General features: G+C 42.4%; 1 protein-coding gene across 1 annotated transcript in view; it reads right to left on the reverse strand.

Annotated features, from left to right (window-relative positions):
- Positions 1–1,338: 1,338 nt before the first annotated feature.
- LOC137332335 (protocadherin Fat 1-like) overlaps positions 1,339–24,649 on the reverse strand; it is a 140,300-nt gene continuing 116,989 nt past the window's right edge. Inside the window, exons 15-24 of the mRNA XM_067996083.1 lie at positions 23,857–24,071; positions 23,207–23,344; positions 21,706–21,849; positions 20,130–20,327; positions 18,580–19,384; positions 13,412–13,566; positions 11,187–11,637; positions 10,678–10,831; positions 7,392–7,969; positions 1,339–4,160 (exon numbers count right to left, since the gene is read on the reverse strand). Of these exons, the coding sequence (XP_067852184.1) occupies positions 3,655–4,160; positions 7,392–7,969; positions 10,678–10,831; positions 11,187–11,637; positions 13,412–13,566; positions 18,580–19,384; positions 20,130–20,327; positions 21,706–21,849; positions 23,207–23,344; positions 23,857–24,071 (3,344 nt within the window). The 3' untranslated portion in view covers positions 1,339–3,654. The remainder of the gene's footprint in view (positions 4,161–7,391; positions 7,970–10,677; positions 10,832–11,186; positions 11,638–13,411; positions 13,567–18,579; positions 19,385–20,129; positions 20,328–21,705; positions 21,850–23,206; positions 23,345–23,856; positions 24,072–24,649) is intronic.

Raw genomic sequence — 24,649 nt, forward strand, 5'->3', positions numbered from 1 at the left:
TGCTGCAACTCCTCATCTACAGATACTTGGTAGAGTTCTCATGATATGCAGTTAACTTGGATTTTTATTATGTTTAATTCATTTCTTTGTCAAATCATGAGTCATTTTCACGTTAAAAGTTGTTTATTAAATGGTATTTTTGAGAGCACGTGCCTCCTGTTAGGCCCCATTATTGTCTCTCTATTCATTTTTTCTCTTTATGCTGGTTCTCATGCATCATGTAGCTTTTGTGTCATTGAAGCCAGGGTAGGATCCTTGCTCCGAGACCATAACCAATGCTGTCCTAGGTTGATTACCAGGAGGAGCAGCGTACTCCCAGGCCACAGCCATTGCTGCTCTTGACCAGCTGCCAGGATGCAAACAAAAGTGTTCTAATGTGGGCTGCCCCCTCTTCAAATGGAAGATGACTGATGTCCACTTGCTGCTTGAGCTGTCCTACTGATATGTCACTGGCCCATTACTAGCCTGACCTCTCCTCAGTATCCACCTTCAGCACAGTGGGAACACAAGAGTTTAAGATCAAACCTGTGTTGCCCCATTTCATGGTGCCTTGTGTTGTTGCTCTAAAGCACAGCCCCACAGCGCTGCCAACATACACAGATATGTTCCTATTTCCTGATTATGTCGTTGTTACAGAATTATAGTCATTACAGAATAGAAATCTTTATTTGGCTGGATTTTAAATATACTGCAGTACAAGCATACTTTCAAACTAATCTCATTCTTAATCTTCGAGCTAAATTTTGAGATAAGGCTGTCTTTATTTTGCATTGAAATTCCTCGTGCCAGTTATCATTTTGTCTGAGAGCTGTTTCTGAAAATTAAACAGGAAGTGCTCTTGATAACAAGAATATCGCAAGACTCTTCGTTGTGCCTTCTTCTCAGCAACTGCTTTACATTACTTCTGACCATCACCCTCTCCTATCTCTTGCAATCCCATTATCCCTTCTTATGCTTCCCCCTTTCTCTCTTATCCTCCCAGTGCCATCACATTACTGCCTTGCCCTTTCTCTTCCCGTTTAGCTGCGGCTTCACTTCCCACCCCTCCTCTCCCTTGAACCTGACCTTTCTCCCCTCCCAACTTGCCAATGACCTGTTTCGTAGGTCTCATATTCACTTCCCTCCCCTCTTCCTTCATCTTCTCTCCCCACCCCCTCTACGCTTTCCATCATCCCCCCCATCCCCACCATCTTATTTATCCAAGGACTAGCTCTCTTGTCTCCTCACTGTCCTCCTGTGAAGGATAATAATTTACTGGGTTGGAGTTAACTCAACCTATTAAAAATAAATTGAATAAATGCAAGATATTGAAGATCTGTAATCAAAATAAAACCACATTTTATTGAATTTAATACAAAATTAAAAGAGAAACACTTTCTGTACAAACTCATACAGAGGAACAATATATTAAACACTGGCTGCACAAATAAAATACACTGTCATCACATTTTACTCAAATGGGGAAGAAAGCACAACAATAAGTCTACAATTCTAACAGGAATATGATTATGCTACAACTTCGATCTCCAATGGCAAAATCACTTTACAGTGTCATTCTATCATTACAGTGTTCACTCAGGAGATTAGCAACTTGCCACATTCTGGAAAGTTTGATCATTCTACAGCACGACCCTAGATAAGGCTCTCTGATGTAGCACAATTTGTGTATGAATCTTCACTAACACAGAATCCATTTGAAGTCTCCCCTCCATAAAACATATGACCCTAAAAGACACAGCCACCAAGTTGTTTAACTGTGGCCTTCAAGCCCATTAGCCAAGCTTATATGTCACTCTTAGGGCAGCAAGTCATAGCAATCTCAAATGGAGGCTGCTTTATATTCAATGCCATTCAACCCCAAGTTAGCCCAATGGTTTGACAGTAATTGGTTCCAAACCAGCGTGGTGCACAGATATGAGTGCTTGAGAAAGAGTGTACCACTATTACTGACTGTTTGATTGTGGAGGTGTATAATATAAACAAGTCCTGGCTCAATGTGTAATAAAACTGAAAATGTTAGTAATAGAACAGGAAACTCCAGACAATATTAAATGAGTATTTCTGTTCAATCTGGATTCTAGTCAGAGTTTTATTTTGAAAGGTAAAAATGAAATTCTCACCAATAATTCTTCCAGTATTTAGATAATGAGACCTTACTCTTTTCTCACTGTTCAAGACAGGCCAAGAAGCTCATCAAAGAGGTTAGTCCTTGGTCCATACTCCTCCAAGGTAGCATAAAGGTATTGATCCAGTAGTAAGGCTCTTAGTATGACTCATCCCTATGCAATGCTTTGTTAGAGAGGAGGGCTCAGTCACCAAGAATCTAGGAATGTGTAGGCGCAGCTCCCTCTCCTAGCACAGTTCCAAGATGGTCATCAGGCAAAGTGAAAGTATTGCTTTTGTTTTGGTTGTGTATTGGAAAGTATGGTCTGTTTAAAAAAATTGATTAGATTTTTGATGATGAATGACTATTTGCCTTTCATTTTAGTGCAATATGACCTGTGACAGGTGTGTTTGCTGTGGCAGTCCTGTTCTTGACATTTCCCTGAACGGATGTCAGATTCAGAGCCTCAAACTGGCACCAATTCACACCAGCTCCTGCATTACCCCAAACTACTGCTCTGTTCATTTGAATATAATTCTTTGCTTTAATAAGGACATCTGCCAGATGTTAGAAAATGTCCTTCGTGATGTTAACATTTGCATAATAGATACCCAGAAGCCATTTCTGGATGTTTATAGAAACGGATTTCGGATACAAATGGGTTTGCGTCATCAAATCTCTATTGTTTATAATTGGAAAGCTTATTATTAAAGGAATATTTAGGACTTGCCTGTATTTATCAAGCATTGATTAATTAGTATATCCTTTTGTGAATCTTGTGCTTATCAAAGTAAAGAATGTTGGGGAATGGAATATTTTCTCTTTCAGGCAACAAGTATGAGTAAGATTCATTCCCTGGTCAGGAATAGGACAGGTAGATGCAGAGCAAAACTTACTTGACTCTGACGATGAAGGTGGCGTGAGTTCCCATGTAAAATATCAAATGAGTCTATAAACAGCTGCAATGTTATAAACCCCCTCCCGCCCCCCACAACATGCTGAATTCAAACTGTGTCAGTGAAACATAACAAATATTAAATGGTTTTCATGGTATTTTCAGACGTGCATAACCATTAACACCATACCTGGTGCAAATATCCATTAGCAAAGAGACAAAGTACGAAATATTGTCCACAGTCTCTCATTAATTCAATACTTTTATGGTTGGGGAGAGATTATATTTGTATTACTAAAAAGACTAGATTTCCACAATTTCAATAACATTACAATCATAAAAGTTACAATATTTTGTTTGTTTTCCCAGTGTCTTGCCAGTCCAATGCATTTTTTCTGCATGTATCAACAGCCACATAATGTCACCTCTACTGCAGCCTTACTAATATCATTCTGTTGCTGCAATATTCGTGTAGTGGCAGGGCTGTCAATCTGGGGCACTGTCAATCAGCCCTGTTATCCAGAGGGTGCCAAATCGATAATTCCACTTGTATCCGCAATGAAATTGTTACAGTGGTCTTAGAATGGGCACCAAGTGGGTGTCAGTGGCTTTGAACTGTCATAGTGCATGATAGAGACATGAAAAAGTCTTCCCATTAAAACATTACCTCTTCACAGCTGCCATAGTCACTCTCCATCAGATCAGAATCCTCGTAGCATGTAGGCATGACTTGATGGGGCACCACAGCTTGCGAGTGTACAGGCCCGCACTCTGCATAGGACGGCTGGGCGACACTTAAACGAACGTGAACCTTCTTGTAGCCGGGCTGCATGGGAATGCCTGGAACCTGGGCTTTGAGCAGCTCGGCCGGGTAGTAGCTGATGGCAGTGTATTCATTCTGGCAACGAGCTGGCAGTAATGCCATCGGATCGCTGTCGGGAAAGTCTTCCAGGACCTGATCGTTATACTGCGGAGGCAGGGGTGCCCGCTTGCTTCGTGTGGGATAATAATCCAGTGGGAACGGGAAGCCATCGTATATATCAAAGTGCTCGTTGCCCATCGGACGTGGGAGATTCTCTTCCATTCCTTCATAGCGTGGATATTCCTGTATTGTTGATGACTGGGACTGGGGAGGCCAGGTTGGAGGATCACCATGATACACTGAAATTTAAAAAAAAAGTTTAAAGAATTTTGTTGTACTATATTCAAACTACATTCAAGAGGCATCTTCGAAAAGAATTAAGACAGTTCTAAGTTTTTTATTTTGCTATATATTTTCTCCCTTCTGTTCAATTTAGACCCAGCAACCACCACCACCCCCCCGCCTTCGAACTGGGGGTTGGTGCTTGGGATGAGAATCCTTCCACCAGACTCCTGGGCCACTCCAGGTCGGTCCGCTTTGCCAGGTTTTCATGCTCCCTCTCCAACATGGCTAACCTGCTTTAACTATTCACACATTCTCTGGATCTGGTACATATCTTTTATTTCTCTAATTTTGCTCATCATGCCTACTTTTGTCTTTCGCTATTATCACTTCTGCGAGTTAACCATCTCCTGTTCTCTGCCTAATCACTTTACAGCTCATTCTTTCTCTTTCCTTGTGTGTGAATTCCTCCCCCTTTCCCTCACTCCTATTTTTTCTTATAAGCTGTTCATCTGAATATCTTCTGGTTCTGCTGAAGAGTTATGTCTGAATTGTTAACTTGTCACTTCTCTCCACAGATGCTGTGTCGGACTTGTCGAGTGTTTCCAGCATTTTCTGCTTTTATTATCTAAAACATGCACATTGTTGTTAACTGATAGGACCATACTGCCCTCTGCAGGTTGATAACTGACAGACCTATCCATACTGCCTTCTACAGGGTGCCACCTGACAAGCTCAAACTATCCACCTTGATGCTACCAGCTAACAGCCCCATACTGCCCGACACAAGTCATGAACTTCAGATCCACTGTCCTATACATACTGCCAGTTGACTGGCTCATCCTGTCCTCTGAAGAATCTCAGCAAGATTTTCTTTCTCTCTATTTTCCTGTTTTCCTTCTTCAATTTTGAGGATTTCTTTTCATTTTCATATTTGCTTTTGATTTATATCTATCTGATTTATTTTCTGCTTTATGTCTTTTGTTTAATATTTTCTATTTGCTTCTTTGCTTCCTTTATTTTCTCCCTTTTTTATACCAATGCTTCTACATTCAAAACAATCTATAAAGGAGGCTCCAATTCACCAACAGGACCCGACCTGCAAGAAAGCTAACACCAAGCCCTGAGGAGCTATAGGGAGTGTAATAATGGTGGAGCAACAACTGTCAAAAAAATACAGGCTGTTGTAAGTGCCCAATGGCTCAATAAATTTATCAAGTAGCTGTGTCATACAAATCAACAAGGCCCCAGGGTTAGATTCCTGGTCTGTCCAAACTTAAGATGATATCAGCTTGGATGGAACATAGGAACAGGAGTAGGCCTTTGAGCCTGTTCCATCATTCAATTAGATCATGGCTGATCTGTATCTTAACTCCATCTACCTGCCTGGGTTTCGTAACCCTTAATACCCTTGCCTAACAAAATTTTCAATTGACCTAGCCTCAAAAGTTTTTTGGGGAAGAGAGTTCCAGATTTCCACTTGCCTTTGTTTGAGGAAGTGCTTTCTGACATCACCCGTGAACAGCCTAGCTCTAATTTTAAGGTTATCCCCCTTGTTCTGGACTCCCCCACCAGAGGATATATTTTCTCTATATGCCCTATCAACTCCAATGGCAATGGGGTTGCTAGGATTGGCCTTATTATCACTGGTTTACAGTGAGGAAAAATTGGTCAGGGCTCCTGTTCCCGATTGCTTTCTCATGACCCCTGGCAATTGCTGGGTCAGGACAAGATCAGGCTTGATGTAATTCCTTGTTTTTGTTCCAGTCAAACAGCCTACTAACATTTACTGCCAAGGCTCATACATGAATAATGGTTTTTGCTTATGGTACCAGAGGCTCACTGGCACCTGTAAAATAGTGAAAAATAAAAGGAGGATTCCAGCAGTGCTATATCACAGAGGGGTGTGTAGGGAGATGAGGGAATTGAGGGATGTACACATACACGTTTTGTGCATGCACATAAGCTTTGTTTGTTGAATCCCAACATTTGGAAAAACAAACAACTTCTGGAACTCTCCCCCAAAAAACTGTTGCGGATATGGTCAATTGAAAATGTACAATCTTCACAATTACTAGATGGCCATCTATTAAATGTTTAAAGGCATAACGACAAAGATTAAAAGGGAAGAAACACAACACACCTTCAGTAAAGGCCTCCTGAACCAGATTCATTTTTTTCCAAACAAAATTCCCCCAATTTGCCTCACCCAATAGAACAGGTGCACACAACCAGAGTTCTAGGGGGTCATTTTCAACTTTGCTCCCTAGGCGGTAACCTGGCAGAGTGGATTGTCCACCCGTTTCAGAACGAAAATTGGGCGGGTTCCACAACGGGTTTACCTCCCAGGTGGCAGGGTTGAAAATTATCCCCATAATCTTTTAGTTCATTATTGGTCTCAAAAGGTATTAGATACTATTTGTGAATAGATACTCTTCGACTGGTGTTTAAATGCAGGGAGCAGTGGCATGGGACCTGACTGTGATTGAATCCAGTTTTAGGAATCCCTGCTGCAGGTCAGGACAGGTTCGATCTTCAAGGCTCTCAGGTAGAGCAAGCATTAGAGGCCTCCCAGGAATGTCATTCTAAGAACACAATACAGAAATCAGAATTTAAAGGGGAACTGTCTTCCTGAAAAAGGTATTTGGCAAATGTATTTTATTTGAGCAGAACCAAAAGAGTTGTGCACCATTTTGATCCTGACGGTATATAGATTGATGCATTTTATCCGGCCTTGTCTTTGCAAATAAACAAAGAAAAATGGTGTCCCTTTAATGTTTCTTTTTTAAAATGTTTGTTTTTGGCATGTAGGCGATGCTGGCAAGGCCACATTTATTGCCCACCCCTAGCTATCCTGAGAAAGTGGTGCTGTGTCACCTTCTTGAAGTGCTGCAGTCCTTGGAGTAATGGTGCTCCGACAATGGTGTTAGGTAGGGAATTCCAGGATATTGACCTGATGACGATGAAGGAATGGTCGTATATGCCCATTCTATGCCCATTGGGACACTGAGACCAATTTCAGAGCCCTACTGCAGCCCAAGCAGTTAACTCAGCATATGCTTGGCACCAAATCTGGGAAATTTCCTGATCTGCACGGCTCAGCTCCTCGCTGGATAAACTCACTGACCTATCAGGTGACCCTGGGAAGACCATCTCTAAAATACATTTGAGATAATTATGCTAATATCATGTTTACGCTTTGATTAAATAGAAAGATCCCAAAGGTAGTAAACATTGACTGTTCTCACCCTCGTACTCACACTCCCAGGTTGTTTTTGGTATAGATTCGTTATCTGAGTTAGAGGAGGGAGGAGGTGGAAGGTTAGGTGCCACACTGCACACGACTGTTGCCCTGCATTTGCTGTTCACCGGGTTGAACGTGTTGAGGTCTGGATATCCCTGTGATCCGAATCCTTGGTAAGAATCTCGGTCTAAGTCGTACGTGGACCCCTTGAGAATGTTGAGTGGGATGAGCGCAGATGAATGTGAATCACAGCAACTATTCTTTATGGTTTCACCCTTTGACAGCTCGTTACTGCCCAGAACGGTTAGGGAGGATTGCTTCTTGTTTTTGCACTTAAACTTACGGAAGATGACGAACAGTGCAACTAAAATGCAGACCACCAGCACCGCTACTGCTATTTCGATAATTTCATAGTGGCTGATGACTATCGGAGAGCTCTGCAAGAGTCCCTTCGACCATGTCTCACATAATATACCAGTGTATCCAGGCACACAGCTGCAGTTAAAGGAACCATGGAAGTTCTCACAGCTACCATTGTTCCGGCAAGGCTGCTTCAGACATTCATTGAAATCCTCTTCGCACCTGGGAAATCAAAAACAAACTGCCGTTAGAAGCAGTAATGGGGGGGCCCTCCCCTCCCAATGGTTCAGAGTCAGAATCACCCATGTCCGTGCTGTTGAAAGTATGCCTGTATGGGTGTCATGTGAGGACAGGATGATCACGGCTATGATGTCTTCCTCAGTTCAATAGAAACATTAACAGCAAAACCCATTAGAGAACAGCACCAAAGCCACTTCTGAATGGGGTCATTTCCAAATAATCCTGATTTATAAGACATGTGAATAGGCGACAAAGGCAATCATATTTCACAGTGACAAAGGGCAACGCAAAGACCTTCAATTGATTTTCTTGAGTTATGAAGGTACTTATTAAAGGAAAGGAACATCTAGGAGCAGTGTTTTCTGTTTAGAGAATTCCTCCATCTTTACAAAGAGGGAACTGTGTGACCATGCATTTCAATGGTGGCTGCATTTTAATGGTGGTTGACATTTCAGGCTGGCATGAGAGCTGATCTGGAGCCACTCAAACCTGAAAGTAAACACTACTGGATGGGTAATGCTACACACTCAGCTCTTTACAATGTGGAGATCTTTACAATGTTGGGCAGCTTCTGATTGGCACCCAGACCAGTTGCTCCAAGGATACACAGGTCCCTTCCCATAACTGGTGTCATTGGAGTACCTCTGGAGGGAAGGAGATTGAAAATAACGGATCTCCATGAGGCAAATATTACAACATTATATACGAGTGTGTTTTATTATATAACATTTTTAATATATTATAGATATTTTCATATGGATATGGGGAACAAGTTTGAACAGAAGGTGCCAAACCTAGTCTTTTTATTTTTAAATTTGTATCTTCAATTGAAAAATTACTTCAAGTTTCACCATAATTGAAAGGATGAAACTATCAGGAAAAATTGAGCAGGCTGGGACTCTTTTCTCTGGAAAAGAGAAGACTAAGAAGAGACCTGATAGAGGTCTATAAAATTATGAAGTTGTTCGATAGGACGGACATGTAGAAACTGCTTCCACTTGTGGGTGAGTCCAGAACAAGGGGACATAATTGTAAGGTAGTCACCAACAGATCAAATAAAGAATCTAGGAGGAATTTCTTTACACAGAGAGTGCTGAGGATGTGGAGCTCACTGCCACATTGAATGGTTGAAGCAGATAGCAATGATACAGTTAAGTGGAAGCTTAATGCATACATGAGGGAGAAGGGAATAGAGGGATACAGGGGCATGGTGGAAAGAGGTAATTAGAGTGGGAGGAAACCTGTGTGGAGTATGAACATAGTGTGGCATAGACCAGTTGGACCAAATGGCCTGTTTCTGTGCTGTAGGTTCTATGGGCTCGATTTTGAAATGGTGGCGGGTTGGCGGGGGGGGGGGGGGGGGGGAGGAGAGGGGGGAGTGGCTGTGAAGGTGCGCGTGGCAAACCCACCATGAACAAAACTTACCGTTTCTGATGCAATCAGACGATGATTGATAATGATTAACGTCCTCTCCGGGTTTCGCGCCAGGAGCTGCAACGCGAGGTGGGGGGTGGGCGCGAGAGAGAGCGAGATGCATCCGGCTCTGGAATGGAAGATCGCGGGGGGGGGGGGGGGGGAATGGAAGATCTGGCACTGGACTGGAAGACCGGGGTGGGGGGTGGAGGGGGGAAGATCGGGGGGAGAGGGATAGATTGGGGGGGAAGGGGAAGATCAGGGGGGAGAGGGATAGATCGGGGGCAGAAAGGGGAAGATCGGGGTGAGAAGGGAAGATTGGGAGAAGATCGGTGGCACAGCGGTGGGGGGCGTGAAGAGGGGGACATCGGAGCAGAAGACATCGGACATCGGAGCAGGTTTCAATGGTAGATTCATTTAGTGTTTTCACTTCCTTTCATGGTTTTTTATTTAATTTATTTAGTTTCATTTTGCCTGATCTGGCAAATCAGAAGCAGTGGGTAAGCCGCCCAGGTGAGTTAAAAATCTTTCTAAGTATTTAATCTGTCACAGGTTAAGTGCCTTAAGTACCTCAATGAGGTACATTTGGCTCTTTAACTGTCATCCTGCCGACTTCTGTTTTCGGGTTGCCCGTGCGCACACAGTTTCCCTGGGAAACTTGGAGGTTGGTGGGTTGGAGCCGGCTTCCGAACCTGGACGGGATTTCTGCGATTTTCGGAGCCCCCCTGCCCGCATTGTACCCGCAATTGCCTCCTAAAATCATCCCCTATGTAATTCTAGCAGGCTGTTCAGGTGCACAGGGATCTAGATAGCTTTGGAAGTTGGGTTGAAAAATTCAATGTAAAACAGTTCAAAGTGATGAGACTACCAAAGCAGATTAAACATTGAACTACAAAACTAAATTATGTTAGTCTACAGGATATAGCACATGAAAAGAATTTGGGGGTATGGACTGATCAGATATAACTATTTCACACAGAGGATGATGAATGTTTGGAATGATTGAGGCTGATAGCACCAGTAATTTTAAGTGGGAGTTAGACAGGCATTTGGTATGTTAATCAGTTGAGGGATATACAAAGAGAACTCTGTATTCTGAAATTTGGTGTTATGTTTCAAGCAATAAAGCAACATGTCACCACAGATAGAAATGCAACCTGAACCTAGCCGATGTGTGACTTGTACTTGGGTCCACTACAGTTTATGATCCTTCTCATTGTTAATAAGGAATTGGAAGGAGCAGGTTTAGGGAATTGTGCCCAGGTACTGTTCTTTACCTTGGTCCTGAATATTCCTTTGTGCAGTTGCAGGTGTAGCCACTCCTTTGTGGGATGCAGGACCCACTATATAAACAGGGCTGTGAGAGGCAGGGATGATCGATTAGTTCACAATGCACACCAAGGATGTTCTTTGGACACTTGCAAAAATATCCTGGATTAAAGACATGAAAAGAATAATATTTATCTATTCATACAATAACCTGCCATAGTAGCTGTTTCCCCTTCTTTTTCTGTGCCAATTTTCTCCCATCCTTCCCCTCAAAGGTTTTGACTTCCACTAGGATATGGATCCAAAGGCATCACCCAAGCAACCATTCTCCATAGGTGAGTCTAGAAAATGAATGTCAGCAGTTGATTCAACTGGGACAGGGGTTTATTACTCACTGGATAAACTCGCTTAACTATCAGGTGAGCTTAAGAGTTGACCTTTAACTCTACTGCAGCCAGGGTAAAATGCTCGCCCAAAGGTTTTGCTTGTGTCTTTTTCTGATGTGCTCATTACTCACCTCCAGATGGAATTTCAGTGCACGTGCCCCCATTTTGACATGGTGCATTCGAACATACTTCAATCGGGGGACAACAGGCTTCGATTCCTACAGACGTTTCAACTACAACATACGGCTCACTTGTTTCATCATTTTTTGTGATGTCATCACTCTGGAATCTAATGGAGCCAAGGCAGCCTTTGAACCCCCTGATTACTTGTCTGTGATTATTGAGTCCCAAGTTGTCCTCTTGAACTTTACCACCGAAGAACACAAAACCATTTCTCCGACATGTCTCCGACAGTGCGACAGAGGCTATGTGCATTGTGTCCAGGACCAGCTTTGCAGATATCTCGGTTACCTCAACTACAACTGAATGCCACACCCCATTGTTGACTGGTATGTTGTTCACTGACAAGACCCTACTCTTTCCATCACAGACATAAGTGAACATCAGATCTCCATTGGTAATCTGTAAAACATAATCAGAAGAGAGATTTAAAAAGGTGTTCCTGCCACAGTACACTCTACAAGATTTCTGGAAATAATGGTTCCGTGCATTCCTTTTTTTGTTAAAGTAGTACCTTCTATGCAGCCTCATCACCCTCTTCCCATTCTATCGCCTGATTTCCAGTCTCATCAGTTCCTCTCTGGTTTCAGCAGAGTTGCTCCTTCTACCATCTCCTTTCTCACCATTTTTGCTCTACCCTCTTTCACTCTCTTCAGTATATTGGCATCTTCCTGCCCATCAGTCCTCCCCTCAGGTATCTACAACAGTCGTCCTCCCACTGGTCTTGCATCCTTCATTACCTTCTTCCTCCTTGGTCTTGTTCGTTTCCCTGATCCCAGTGGCCCTTCCTGTTCAATCTTCTCAGTTTCCCTCCAATCTCATTTGATCCGCCTCCCCAGTCACACGCTTAAGCTTCTTGACAGTGTTCATTTTGTCGACAATAACTACACTGATAGGGCCAGGGTTCTCAGGCACCCAATAACACAATTATTGATTATTATGTTTTATGCGGCCAAATGTAACAAGGCTTAATTTTAGAATAAGAAAAGCAGACAGCCTGCCATTTGATGATTTATAACCAACAATGAGTTGGTTAACAATGAGTAACCATCCAATATCCAAGGGTGCCACTCGGCCTGTGAAAGATGCTGTACCACTAAACTAACACAAACTTTACTAGGCCTTGTATCTGGGAAAGACTTCAGTTGCTGCTTTGTGTATATGTGCAGGGATTGTTGCAACAATCGTAAGCATTAAGGCCCAGAGCTTTGCCCTATAGTAATCTAAAAAATATAACAAAAATATTATAAATAATCTGATTGCTATTCTCTATATACTGAACAGGATTCAGTATTTATGGTTACAGAGAGTCAATGGGCTGCTGCTGAAGACCCGTACCTTCAACTGATGGAACCATTGTTCTATGAAATAATGTGTTTGTCTATGCTGTGGTCAGGGTGGTGGCAATACACTCACATAGGTTGCGGTTAGTTGTGCTGTTCACGATGCTGCTTGTGAGGATTTGCTCTTACCTATTGTCCACTTAGCAAAGCCTCAAACCTAAACTTATCAGTTGCTCAATGACCACCTAATGACTATCCTCTTCAGGAGGGTGTGCTAAGTGTGAAAAGCAGAGCCTTGGCCGATTGTAAACTCTCAGGAGTCCAGATGGCTCTAAGATCACACATCCGTTGATGAATGTTGGAATTGAGTTAGACCAGTGTGATAGACTCGGTAATCTGACATGTGAGCCAGGCAGGTCTGCAGTATTCCAGGGCACTGTTGATAAATGACCAGTCAGCCTAGCTCATCAATGGGACCTGGAGGGGTAGACGTCACCAGGGGTTAAGATTCTTCTAATGTGGCTCTAGATAACCATGCAAGCCACTATCGCAACAGGGTAGGGTAGGGTAGGCCTGGCTGAACAAGTAGCAACAAGCCCAACATTGCTCCATGTGTGTAAGCTGCATGGCCTTTAGCTGGTTAAATTTAAGCAGTTTCCCTGCACATACACACATGTGGGGGGTGGGGGGGTCTCTATGCTTTCACTCTTGCCAACTTGCACCTAAGTTCTATAGGATTAGGTAAGATGAGCATCTATTAGACACCGAACTAGCCAAAAGCAAAACTCCTTATTTTGTCACAAAAAAATCTACAATTCAACTTTATTGTTTGTCTGGCCTAATGTTTAAATGGTCATTGAATCCTAAGGAGATTGATTTGGTTGTGCTTTTACCTCTAGACGACTGGAGTCAGTTCCATTGGTGTATATCACTACTGCCTCTGACTGGAGAGTCAGCATTCGGAAATAGATCGCTGTCTTCACTGGATGTTCTTCATCCACATAACGATACTTCATGTAGCTGTCACCAGTGAATCTCAGAGAAGAATCTGAAATATTAAAAACCTCTTGATGCATTTTCAGCTGACACTGTTTTTGGTAGGTAAAATAACGTCATATCCGATAGCCACAACTATAGAATGCTTATGTCACTGGAATAGTAATCCAGAGACCTGGACCAACAATCCAGAGAATGTGACTTCAAATCACACCATGGCAGTTTAAGAATTTGAATTCAGTTAAAAAAAAATCTGGAAATTAACTCTGGTAATAGTAAAAATGACCATGAAGCTGTCAGATTGTCTTAAAAATCCCAACTGGTTCACTGATGCCCTTTAGGGAAGGAAACCTGCCGTCTTTACATGGTCTGGCCTATATGTGACTCCAGGCCCACAGCAACATGGTTGACTCTTAACTGCCCTCTGAAGTTTCCTAACAATCCTTTCAGTTGTATCAATATGGATGGGCAATAAATGCCAGCTTTGCCAGCGACACCCACATCCTGAGAATGAATTGAAAAAAATACCTTGACAACTGCATTTCTTACTAATCTAATATCTTCTCCAATAAACTCCCAGTCAAAAAACTGAAATAAACTGACTCAATTAAATTCAGTACATGTGTTATCAGAAGGGCTTCAGCTTTCCTATTGACTCCAACAATTCAACTTAACTTGGGATTTTGAATCCTTTCACCAAAAGAAGTAAAGTGAGCTGCTGGTTATAGTTATGCCACAAAACAAATTCAGTAATGATAAAAGGAACTCCGTTACTTAGAATGGAGTCTGAGTATTCTGCGGAGAGTATGCCTCTATTTCGAGTCCTTTCCTTTCTTATTTTTAATTTCCAGTTCCCTGTATGGAGCATCAAAGTCTGTTTTGTCAGTAATTCCTGTGCCTGGACCCTTGTACAGGACAATAGAATTGGTGTATTCCAACCTGGAATTACGACGTCTTTTGAAGGGGGTTGTTTTCATGTTGGGGAATTTCGCAGTTCACAGTTTCTGGGCCAGCCTGTACTGTATAACAGTGACACGATGGTGACCTAGATGGAATCCATACTACAATCTTGTTCAGAATAAAAGTTCCCACTGGTTTTATAACCAATATTTACTTTATTATCTACATATGCATAATATGATAATGTTATAATGTACTCGATGATGGTGCTACATATTGCACTGTCTGGGCAGGAGTCTGGGCGCAGGTAGTAATAGATGCTTTCTTGCACCCAAGAAATCTAAAAGCCAATTTATACTGATATACTCTACTGAAGGCAAGCTTGATAATAATTGGATTTCTACATCTTACTATTTGACAACATTTAGTTATCATAGATTAAACCATCAAAATCTGTTTATTTTATGGGTTCATTTATTCTGAAAAAATTATTTGGAATTTCTCAGCTTGTAATTCATCACTAAGTGATGGAGAGCGGCATTGACTGACTAAAGGGAGGTTTCTATTCACTCAGCACTGATCTGTGAATAACTTTCAGGGACTCTGGTACTCAAACTATTGGAATAATGCAAATTGCTTAAGGTTTTGGGACTGAATTTAATTTGGAACTCACTCCCCAAACAACACTCCTTAAAGCTTATTTTTTTAGCCAACAGAAAATTCTATTAAAACTTGCTAACAGACGAGTAAGTTATTCCAAAAATTACAGGCCATTAATATACAGTTTAATTAATAAGAGGTAAAACTCTAATATTCTATGATTCTATGATTCTTTCTGCAGCATAGGACAAATAGAAGCACTAATAAATACTTCTTAATATTTATGTTATTTTACTCTTATTTCTTGCAGCACTGAATGAATATGTTCTTGAAAACTTTTTTACCCAGAGAGTGGTTAGAATGTGGAACTCGCTACCACAAGGAGTAATTGAGGCGAATAGCATAGATGCATTTAAGGGGAAGCTAGATAAGCACGTGAGGGAGAAAGGAATAGAACGTTTTGCTGATAGGGGTAGATGAAGTACGGAGGGAGAAGGCTCGTATGGAGCATAAACACCTAAATGGGCCAATTGGGCCGAATGACGTGTTTCTGTGCTGCACATTCTATGTAATTCTATGTTCAAAAATGTTAGGGTTTATTGACTGCTTTCCATGTCTGGGCAGCTGCTGAAATTAAGGTATTTGCAATGTGACTGCACCACTTTGAACATTACATTGTTGGTTTGTGAATTGCCTGGACAAAATTGGATCCATTAATGTGATAATGACTTTGACTGGCTGATTGAACATCAGTAAATTCATTTATTGGCCCAACAATGTTCCATGGGTGCCTTGACTGAATAGTTATTGGATAGCACAGCCTGATGACTCCAGATAGGTGCAGCTTCTGACCAATGATCACGTCAGCTCATTGAAGCTAACAAAACTATTTAGAGCATCAGCAAAACTCTAACCTGGATTGTTTATTTAGCTTAGGTGAAGTTTCAGGCATTCTAAATCATAAGCAGGTAAACATGGAATGAGAACTCTGTTCTTAACTGTTCGTCAACCGAAAGAGATGAGGAGAATTTTTTTTACACAGCGAGTTGCTAATATCTGGAATGCACTGCCTGAAAGCAGATTCAATAGTAACTTTCGAAAAGGGAATTGGATATAAACTTGAAAAGGAAAAAATTGCATGGCTATGGGGAAAGAGCAGGGGAGTGAGACTAATTGGATAGCCCTTTCAAAGAGCTGCCACGGGAACAGATGGGCTGAATGGCCTCCTTCTGCGCTGTATAATTCGATGATTCTATATTGAAACAATACAACTCTGAACTGGAAAGCAGTTACATACTTTGACTGAAGCTCGAGTTGATCCTGTAAATCTTTTGCTTTAAGCCTGTCTGTCAGTATCTGGATTCCTAGCATGATAACACAAGGGGTGCTGGGTGGGCACATTTTCTGTTGGTTAAAGTGAGCAGGTTGTTTCTTTGTTTTCAAGTGTTTTGATGATTGGCTACCACAAGACTGCCCCAGGATGAACATGAGAAAAAGAGAACCCACAAGACTGTAATTATATATTGGATATCGCTCATTAGACCAATGCAGGGTGAGCATGAGATACAGATAGAGAGCCTGCGAAAATGCCTTGAGCCATCAAGATTTCTCCAGGGTAAGCATGAAACAGTTGGAGCATTCGGGTTGATTATGTGTTGGATAACACCAATTAGATTTGTTACATTGTATTGGAGTGAGTGTAAAATGGGCAAATCTTATTAAACTCCTCCATAGTGAGCATATGGGGAGACCAAAACTAGGGGCCATAAATATAAGATAGTCGCCAATAAATCCAATAGGAAATTCAGGAGAAACTTTTTTACCCAAAGAGTGGTAAGAATGTGGAATCGCTACCACATGGAGTAGCTGAGGTGAATAGCATAGATGCATTTAAGGGGAAGTTAGATAAGCACACGAGGGAAAAAGGAAGAGAAGGTCATATTTATAGGATTAAATGAAGTAGGGAGGGATGAAGCTTGTGGAGCATAAACGCCGGCATAGACCAGTTGGGCCGAATGGCCTGTTTCTATGCTGTAAATTCTATGCAATGTATTGGGAGAAACTTTTGCAGGACGAGCAAGCAGTTTATGCAACAACATGTTACATTTCTATAGCGTTCATTATGTATAAAAAGATATCTCTTACAGGGTGGCGGATAGTGACTAGTGTACGAACTGATAAAGGTGGCAGGATGGAGAGGGTGGGGGAAGAGGGTTGGTGGGGGTAAAACCACAGTTGGAAAGGAGGGTCTTAAGGAGGTTTCCGAAGTCAGGGAGTAAGGTGGCAAGGTAGATGGAGGGATGTCCAGAGATAGGTGCAATGTGGCTGAAGCAGCAGCAACTGATGACGGAGTGGAGGGAGCAAGAAACAAGAAATAAGCCAGTGTTGAAGGACCGGAGGGTGTGTGCAGGAACAGAGAGCTGGAGGAGGTCACGGAGGTAGGGAGAGACAAGACCATGGAGGAATTTGAAGATGAGGACAAGAATCTTAGTTGATTCTACAGATCGCGGGAAAGAGGTGAGATGCAGGTGTTATTATGGAGATGTGCACATCGCTTGTTTAGATATGCTACATAGCACAGATGGGACTGCGATAGATTGAATTGCACTGCACAGTATGTAAAGGCATTACATTAACCTGCCGATAAGATTAAGTATAAATCGCTGATGAAAACTATTTTCAAAGAACAATTGTGTATGCACCTCTTTACTTGTTGAGTGACAATTAAATTCATTTTAATGCCTGTATAAATCATGTTAGCTATATTTTAAGCTGTTTCTTTTTCCTTTTGGGGCTCACATGATGTTCAGTGGGTAAATACACTGCCTGGTATTGAACGGAGTGATTCAGAAGTCCCAGATTCAGTTCTTGGGGCAGGCTGAGTCAGCTCTGGTATGAGTATAAGTCCTGTAATTGGCCTCAGAATCTGGGATATGGATGGGAAAAATCAATAGAATTTCTTGCTACTAATCACCATATTGCTACTAATCACCCTAGCTACAAGGTACGTGTGTACATGGCTATCAGGTGAGGAGAGGATCAGGCTCAACCATGATGCCTCCCCTGGTGGAATATCCTCCTGCCATTCACCGTCTGGGCTCATGCATGAAGAATCGCACTTGAGCGCGGTAACGGAGGGCTACCTGTACCTTAGCACAAGTCACCATCCAAAGCAAGAACGAATGAACAAACTTGCATTTATACAACACCTTTCACAACCTCAAGACATCCCAAGGTGCTTAACAGCCAATTAAGTACTTTTTGAATTGTAATGTTGGCAAGCATGGCAGCCAATTTGCACAAGGTTCCACAAACAGCAAAGATAAATGGCTCGGTAATCTGTTTCCGTGACGTTGGTCAAGGGATTAATATCAGTCTGAACATTGGGAGAAGTCTCTCAGTATTGCACTGAAGTGTCAGCTTAGATTTTATGCTCAAGCCTATGGAGTGGGGCCTGAACCCACAACCTTCTGACTCAGAGGCGAGAGTGCTACCACTGAGCCAAGGCTGGCACGTCCAGAAGAAGATAACACTTTGATTTAATGATCGTACAATGAAATCTTACCATTACATGAGCAGGCCTGATAGTGACGGTACCGGGGAACAATGAAGCTGAGAATAGCGGTGGTGTATGTTAATACAGTTCCCATGTCCAATTGAAATTTTCCTTGGCAGTGCTGTTGGGGACAGTTGTGATCGGAACAGCGGTGAACCACCCTCTCTATCCGAATTTCATCCCACTTCTCCAAGCCCACAGCAGAGGAGGTGAGCTCCTGCTGCAGAACGTCGGGTTTGTAAAAGGAGTCTTCTGATTGCTTTACGACCAGGAGCACATCTAAGTTTGGAGAGCCTTGCGCTGGCTGCATGCTGATGATCTCAATGCATGTCTTGTTAACCTGGAGGAGATTTGCTAGGGATCTCTGAAAGTTCCGCCAATGGTCGCTGATGAACTTCTCTGGCGTAACCTGCACCAACTCCACCAGGACAGCGTGGTCGAGTGTGCTCGGCGTCACACGCGTGACGTGCACTTCTGCATCCACCGTGGTGATGAATTTTCGGTCGGTGACGCTGACGTTGAACAGGTAGTGTCCTGCTTCTAAGGCGCGTTGTGCCAACACTTTGCCATCTGCGCCGCCAACGGAAAACACACCGTCCGTGGTAAACCCCGGGACTGTGCTGTACGTAAGAGTGTCGTGAAGGTCAAGGTCCGTTGCGTGGATTTTTCCAACGAATCCTCCAGGGAACTTGCTATTGGACGTAACAATGAAGACTTGCAGTGGAAGCACAGATGGCGGGTACCGACTTTCCTTGATCACTCGAATGTTTATAAAAGATGAAGATGACAAAGATGGCCAACCGCTGTCTGTGACCTGAAGAAAGCAAAATAAAAATCTCACTGTGTCACTTCTCGCTACCTTTTCTTTGTTGAAGTTATTTCAGACAGGATTTAGTGAGAAAACATACTGGATAACAGTTCTGGATGTGTGCCAATACGAGACAGTGCCCGAGTCTTTGAGATGTTCATGTGCTAAACGAGCAGAAGTATCTAATATCACACCTTTTATCCTCTCCCATTCACAGTGCCTCAGCCTGTAGAAGTTTAGTTATATGGATTATTAGAAGTATCAACCAAAGTCTTCTTATACTTGCTACTGAAACAAGATGTCTGGAGAAGTTCATATCTTCAGTGTATGGGAAATTGTGCGCTCTAATGAGATCATTCTATATGCAAAGAATTAGGGTAGTTGTTAAGTAGGAAGGCACATCAATAGTGACATTGTTTGCTAGTGTTGTAACAGTGCCAGTTTAGGATTTGCCTGAACAGGTAGGAGGTATGCTGCTCACTGCAGCAGGGATAATCTTCAAATGTACCTTGGAGGATCTGATGGTGTAGGTGATTAGTACTGCCAGAAATAGAGATGTATTGATGTTGACCTATGTTTATTCATCACCAGCAGCGTCAGACCATGAGGGTAAATCATACAAACCCACCATTCTTAAATGCTGATATGATGAATTGGCACCAAACCTCATGCACCTATAGTTCCTTTTTACTAAACAGTCAGTGCTGTGGGAGTGGATTATGAGGAGCGCAAGATGTTTTAGAAAATGTACCTGAACCTGCAGAATGTATTGATCCCTCACTTTCTGATGAAGGCGAGTCTGTGTTTTCAGCAGTCCCTGTTGGTCGATTTGAAAGTTGTTCCCCTCGTTGCCGGCTGCAATCGTGAAAAGGAATGGTGGCCCATTGGAGGCAGAGTCCCGGTCTATTACCAACAGTTGCAAGACACTCGAGCCGATTGGCTCATTCTCCTGAGAAGGGAAAAGCTGCTTTTAGTCCCTAAAACTTTGCACAGCGAGGTACTGACTGTGTGGATTATTAATCCACTGTTGTTTTACTAGTGATCACATTATCACTCATTTAAAGGGAACAGATGGAGTGTTTGTAACAAATGTGGCCCAATTTGGCCCACTCTCAATTCACCAGAAAATTAGGAACGCAATCAATTGGGTGTGCTGGCCTCTGCATCTGATTCTCTGACCTGTGCTCCCATTGAGAAAGTCTGATCGTAGTACCTGGTTCATTGTGAGCTCTCCTCAGCTTACAATTGTGTTTCTGAGTTCTCTTCCTGGTTGAGTGCAAATAATTCGCCACATCCATCTTACCAATTCCCTTCCCTTTTGATCTTGCTTCCCTATTTAACTTCCATTAAAAGAATGATACTTCAATTCTATTTTCTTTCCTGTACACATCAGCTGTGAATCTACAGCTGTTAAATTTGGTGCCCAGATCCCTATCGGCAGACCCTCTGTGTGAGAAGTTCAAACTGAAAATCAGTGTTGAAAAATCCAAAATGTCTGTGACAGCTTGGAGCAAAATTTACCTCTGACCTTTTGCTGCTGTCCATGAGAAGAGATGTTAGGCTCTGCCCAAGAGGACTTGAATTCAACCTGGTTGACATCCTTTAGGTGAAGATCAATAATGGTAAAATATGTCTTTATCACTACCTGAACTGATCACCTTAGCTCCATGACAATCTGTGTGACAGCAAGAAAACTCAACTTCCTATGCTAGCCCATCTTTAAAATGTCTGTGGAAAGCTAAATTGTACCTAACATTTGCTGGGTCACATAACACAATTCTTCATGGTTGTATTCTACAATATTACCCCTGTGCTCACTGACCTATATTGGCTCCCGGTCCTGCAATGCCAATTTTAAAATTCACATCGTTTCCAAATCCTTCCATGGCCTCGCCCCTCCCCATCTTTGTAACCTCTTCCAGCCCTATAATCCTCCAAGAACTCTGCATTCCTCCAATTCCGGCCTCTTGCGCATCCCCGATTTTCAACGCTTCACCATTGGCAGTCGTACCTTCAGCTGCCCAGGCCCTAAGCTCTGGAATTCTCTCCCTAAATCTTTCAACCTCTCTAATTCTCTCTCCTTCTTTAAGACACTCCTTAAAACCTACCTCTTTGATCAAACTTTTGGTCACCTGCCCTAATATCTCCTTCTGCGGCTCGGTGTCAAATTTAGTCCGATTACGCTCCTGTGAAGCACCTTGGAATGTTTTACTATGTTAAAGGTGCTATATAAATGCAAGTTGTTATTGTTATTAGTATTCTGTTTGCAATAAAACACTTATGTACAACCTTCTGCAAGATTACTGCTCTGATCCATTCACACCTACCTGAATAACCACGCTGTAGTTGAACTGAAAGAACATAGGCGGATTGTCGTTCACATCTAAAACCTGGAGGCTTACAGCAGTGTCACTGAATAGTGGAGGCACACCATTGTCCATAGCCCGGACTACTAAGGAGTAACTGGGTACCTGGAGAAGAGACACAGTGTGTGTCACGGGACTTACTACAAATATAAAAAGGTAACTTTAAAATACTTATATTGCTTTACTACCATTCTGCACATGTTACAGCAAATATATAGAATTACATAGAATGTACAGCACTGAAACAGGCCATTGGGCCCAACAGGTCCATGCAGGTGTATATGCTCCACATGAGCCTCCTCCCACCCCTCTTCATCTAACCCTATTAGCGTAACCTTCTAGATACTGTTATACAAAAAGAATCCTTTGAGTTTCACTGGGTGAATGCACTCTGCGGTGTGGTAATGTATCATCTAGATATAGAAAGGTCCTAAGTTTTATTTTAGTCTGTTCTGAGTGAGCTGAGATGACAGTTGGGGAGGGGGCAGGCGCTAGAATTGGCCTCAGTGACCCTGGGCTAGGGAGGGGGGAGAAAAATTACCCAGGGTTCCCACTCCTGATCCCTATCTGTTGACTACTGTTGGAAAGTGCTCATGAACAGACAGTGGGCCAGAAGCAAACTGAGCTAGTCCTTGATATTCCCAGCAGTCAAATAGCCTGTCAGCCCTCACTTCCTAGGCTCACATATGAAGCATGTGGCAGAGGCCTGCCAGTAATAAAACCCCAGCATAAGAGTCCTTTGAATTAAACATTAGTAAACTCTCCTTATGAAGAACCTATATATATATTTCTTCCGAAAGTGTGCAAACATCTGCTGCTATAATGACTGCAGAAGCTACAACCTTAAGACCACAATCGTTTCCCATGAAATTAACAAATTCAGGGTGCCTTCAACAAGGACTTGAGCAAAATGTCCTGGTGCATGGGGCTGTCTGCCAAATCAGCCTATTCTGAAGATACTTTTGATCCACATCATATTCTCAGGCAGCTTATAACAGACCCCAATTTTTGGCAACAGTAATTTGTAGCAATTTTCACGATGAAGGTTGCTCATGAACTGCGGAATTCTGGAAATGGCACTCAGCTGTGATTTTGTTGAATCACTGTGAACCTTTCAAATGAAGAAATAGTTACCACACCACAAATGATTGATTATGCAGGCTGCTCATTAAACATGATCTTAGAGACCTGAAATCCAGGAACTTCATTCCACTGTTACTGACGCAGTTGCCCAAAAAGGGGCCTCAATCATTTCTGTCTGGTTATTATTTGAATCCAGGTTCCAGAGGTAGAAGATGAGTTTTCTTATCCACTCTGCTACCCAGTGCCCCACAAGGACAATGATCTCACTCAGTATGTCACTCAATCATCCCTGACAGGACAGTGCCATCTGACCTCCTGGAAAGGACAACAGTTTATCGACTGTACCTTCCAGTCCTTCTGTCACAGACTTTCTATTTACCTCTTCCCTGTCAAGGTGTTGCGATACCAAAATTTCCCCATTCTTTGAGTTTATAGTAAAATGCTGGTTAGGATCTCCGTTCATTATTGAATAATGGATCAGGTTGTTCTGGGGCCCATCTCTGTCGGCAGCTGTCACCTAAAGGAAACACGAGAGAGAGAACACGATCAGGGAGACATCCTGCCTCGTATTATTGAACTAATAAATGATAATGCAGAGCATTCAAATCTATAGTCTTAACAGCAGATTCTGTTTGAGATTCTAATTCTAACTCAGGCCAACTCAACATTCAATTGTAATGTTATTATTTCCGACGAGGGCCAGAGAGATTATTTTCATTCCAGAGTAGAGAGGTAACTTTAACAGATTTTGCAAGTGTCACCACCAGTACAATAGATTGACACTTAACCTCTGTGCAGTGAATAGACACAGAACATAGTTTTATGGGTTCCTAGTCAGATCTTACATTTCCACACTGTTTTAAGCTTGAGGCAGCTGGCGAGGAGGTGGTGTCTAGCTGATTTATCACCAGGATGAATTGTATAGCTATAGCTTATCACTGATATTTCCAACAGCAGTTCCTTTTTCACTTCCCATTCTGATTTCTATTTGGATCATAATGTAAAATTAAAATGTTTTTTTTTACTTACTTTAAGAACCAATTCCCCTAGTGGAGCATCCTCGCTGATTTCAGCACTGTGCACATTGTGGCTGAACTTGGGTGGGTTATCGTTAATGTCTGTGACATTGATGATCACCGTCGTACTGTCACTGAATAATGGTGTCCCTTTCCTGTTGCCTTCAACTGACAGATAATACTCCTGGCAGGATTCATAGTCTAGGCTCCCATTCACATACATGGCTCCTACATACAGGATTGAACATGGCTTTTACAAATGGATTAACTTCAATGGATTTCTTTATTGAAAAACTAAAATCTGTTTCAAGCCTATTCTCCTCTGTCCATCCATGATAAACAAAGAAAGAATTTGCACATAGAGAACCATTTCACATCTGTGGAATTTGCTGCCCCAGGAAGCTGTGGAAGCTACATCATTAGATAAATTTAAAACAGAAATAGACAGTTTCCTAGAAGTAAAGGGAATTAGGGGTTATGGGGAGCGGGCAGGAAATTGGACATGAAGCTGAGTTCGGATCGGTCAATGCCCTGTGGGTGGCGGAGAGGGCCCAGGGGCTATGTGGCCGGGTCCTGCTCCGACTTCTTGTGTTCTTTAGATTTGTGGTTGGGATCAGATCAGCCATGATCTTATTGAATGGCGGAGCAGGCTCGAGGGGCCGATTGGCCTACTCCTGCTCCAATTTCTTATGTTCTTATGTTCTTATCTCTCAGGCCTTCCGAAAACACTTCAGATACAATGAATTATATTGAAGTGCAGACATTAAACTATGTAAGTGAACATGGCAACCATTTTACACATGGTA

Source organism: Heptranchias perlo, chromosome 14, assembly GCF_035084215.1.
Source record: "Heptranchias perlo isolate sHepPer1 chromosome 14, sHepPer1.hap1, whole genome shotgun sequence".
In the NCBI taxonomy this organism is placed as follows: domain Eukaryota; kingdom Metazoa; phylum Chordata; class Chondrichthyes; order Hexanchiformes; family Hexanchidae; genus Heptranchias; species Heptranchias perlo.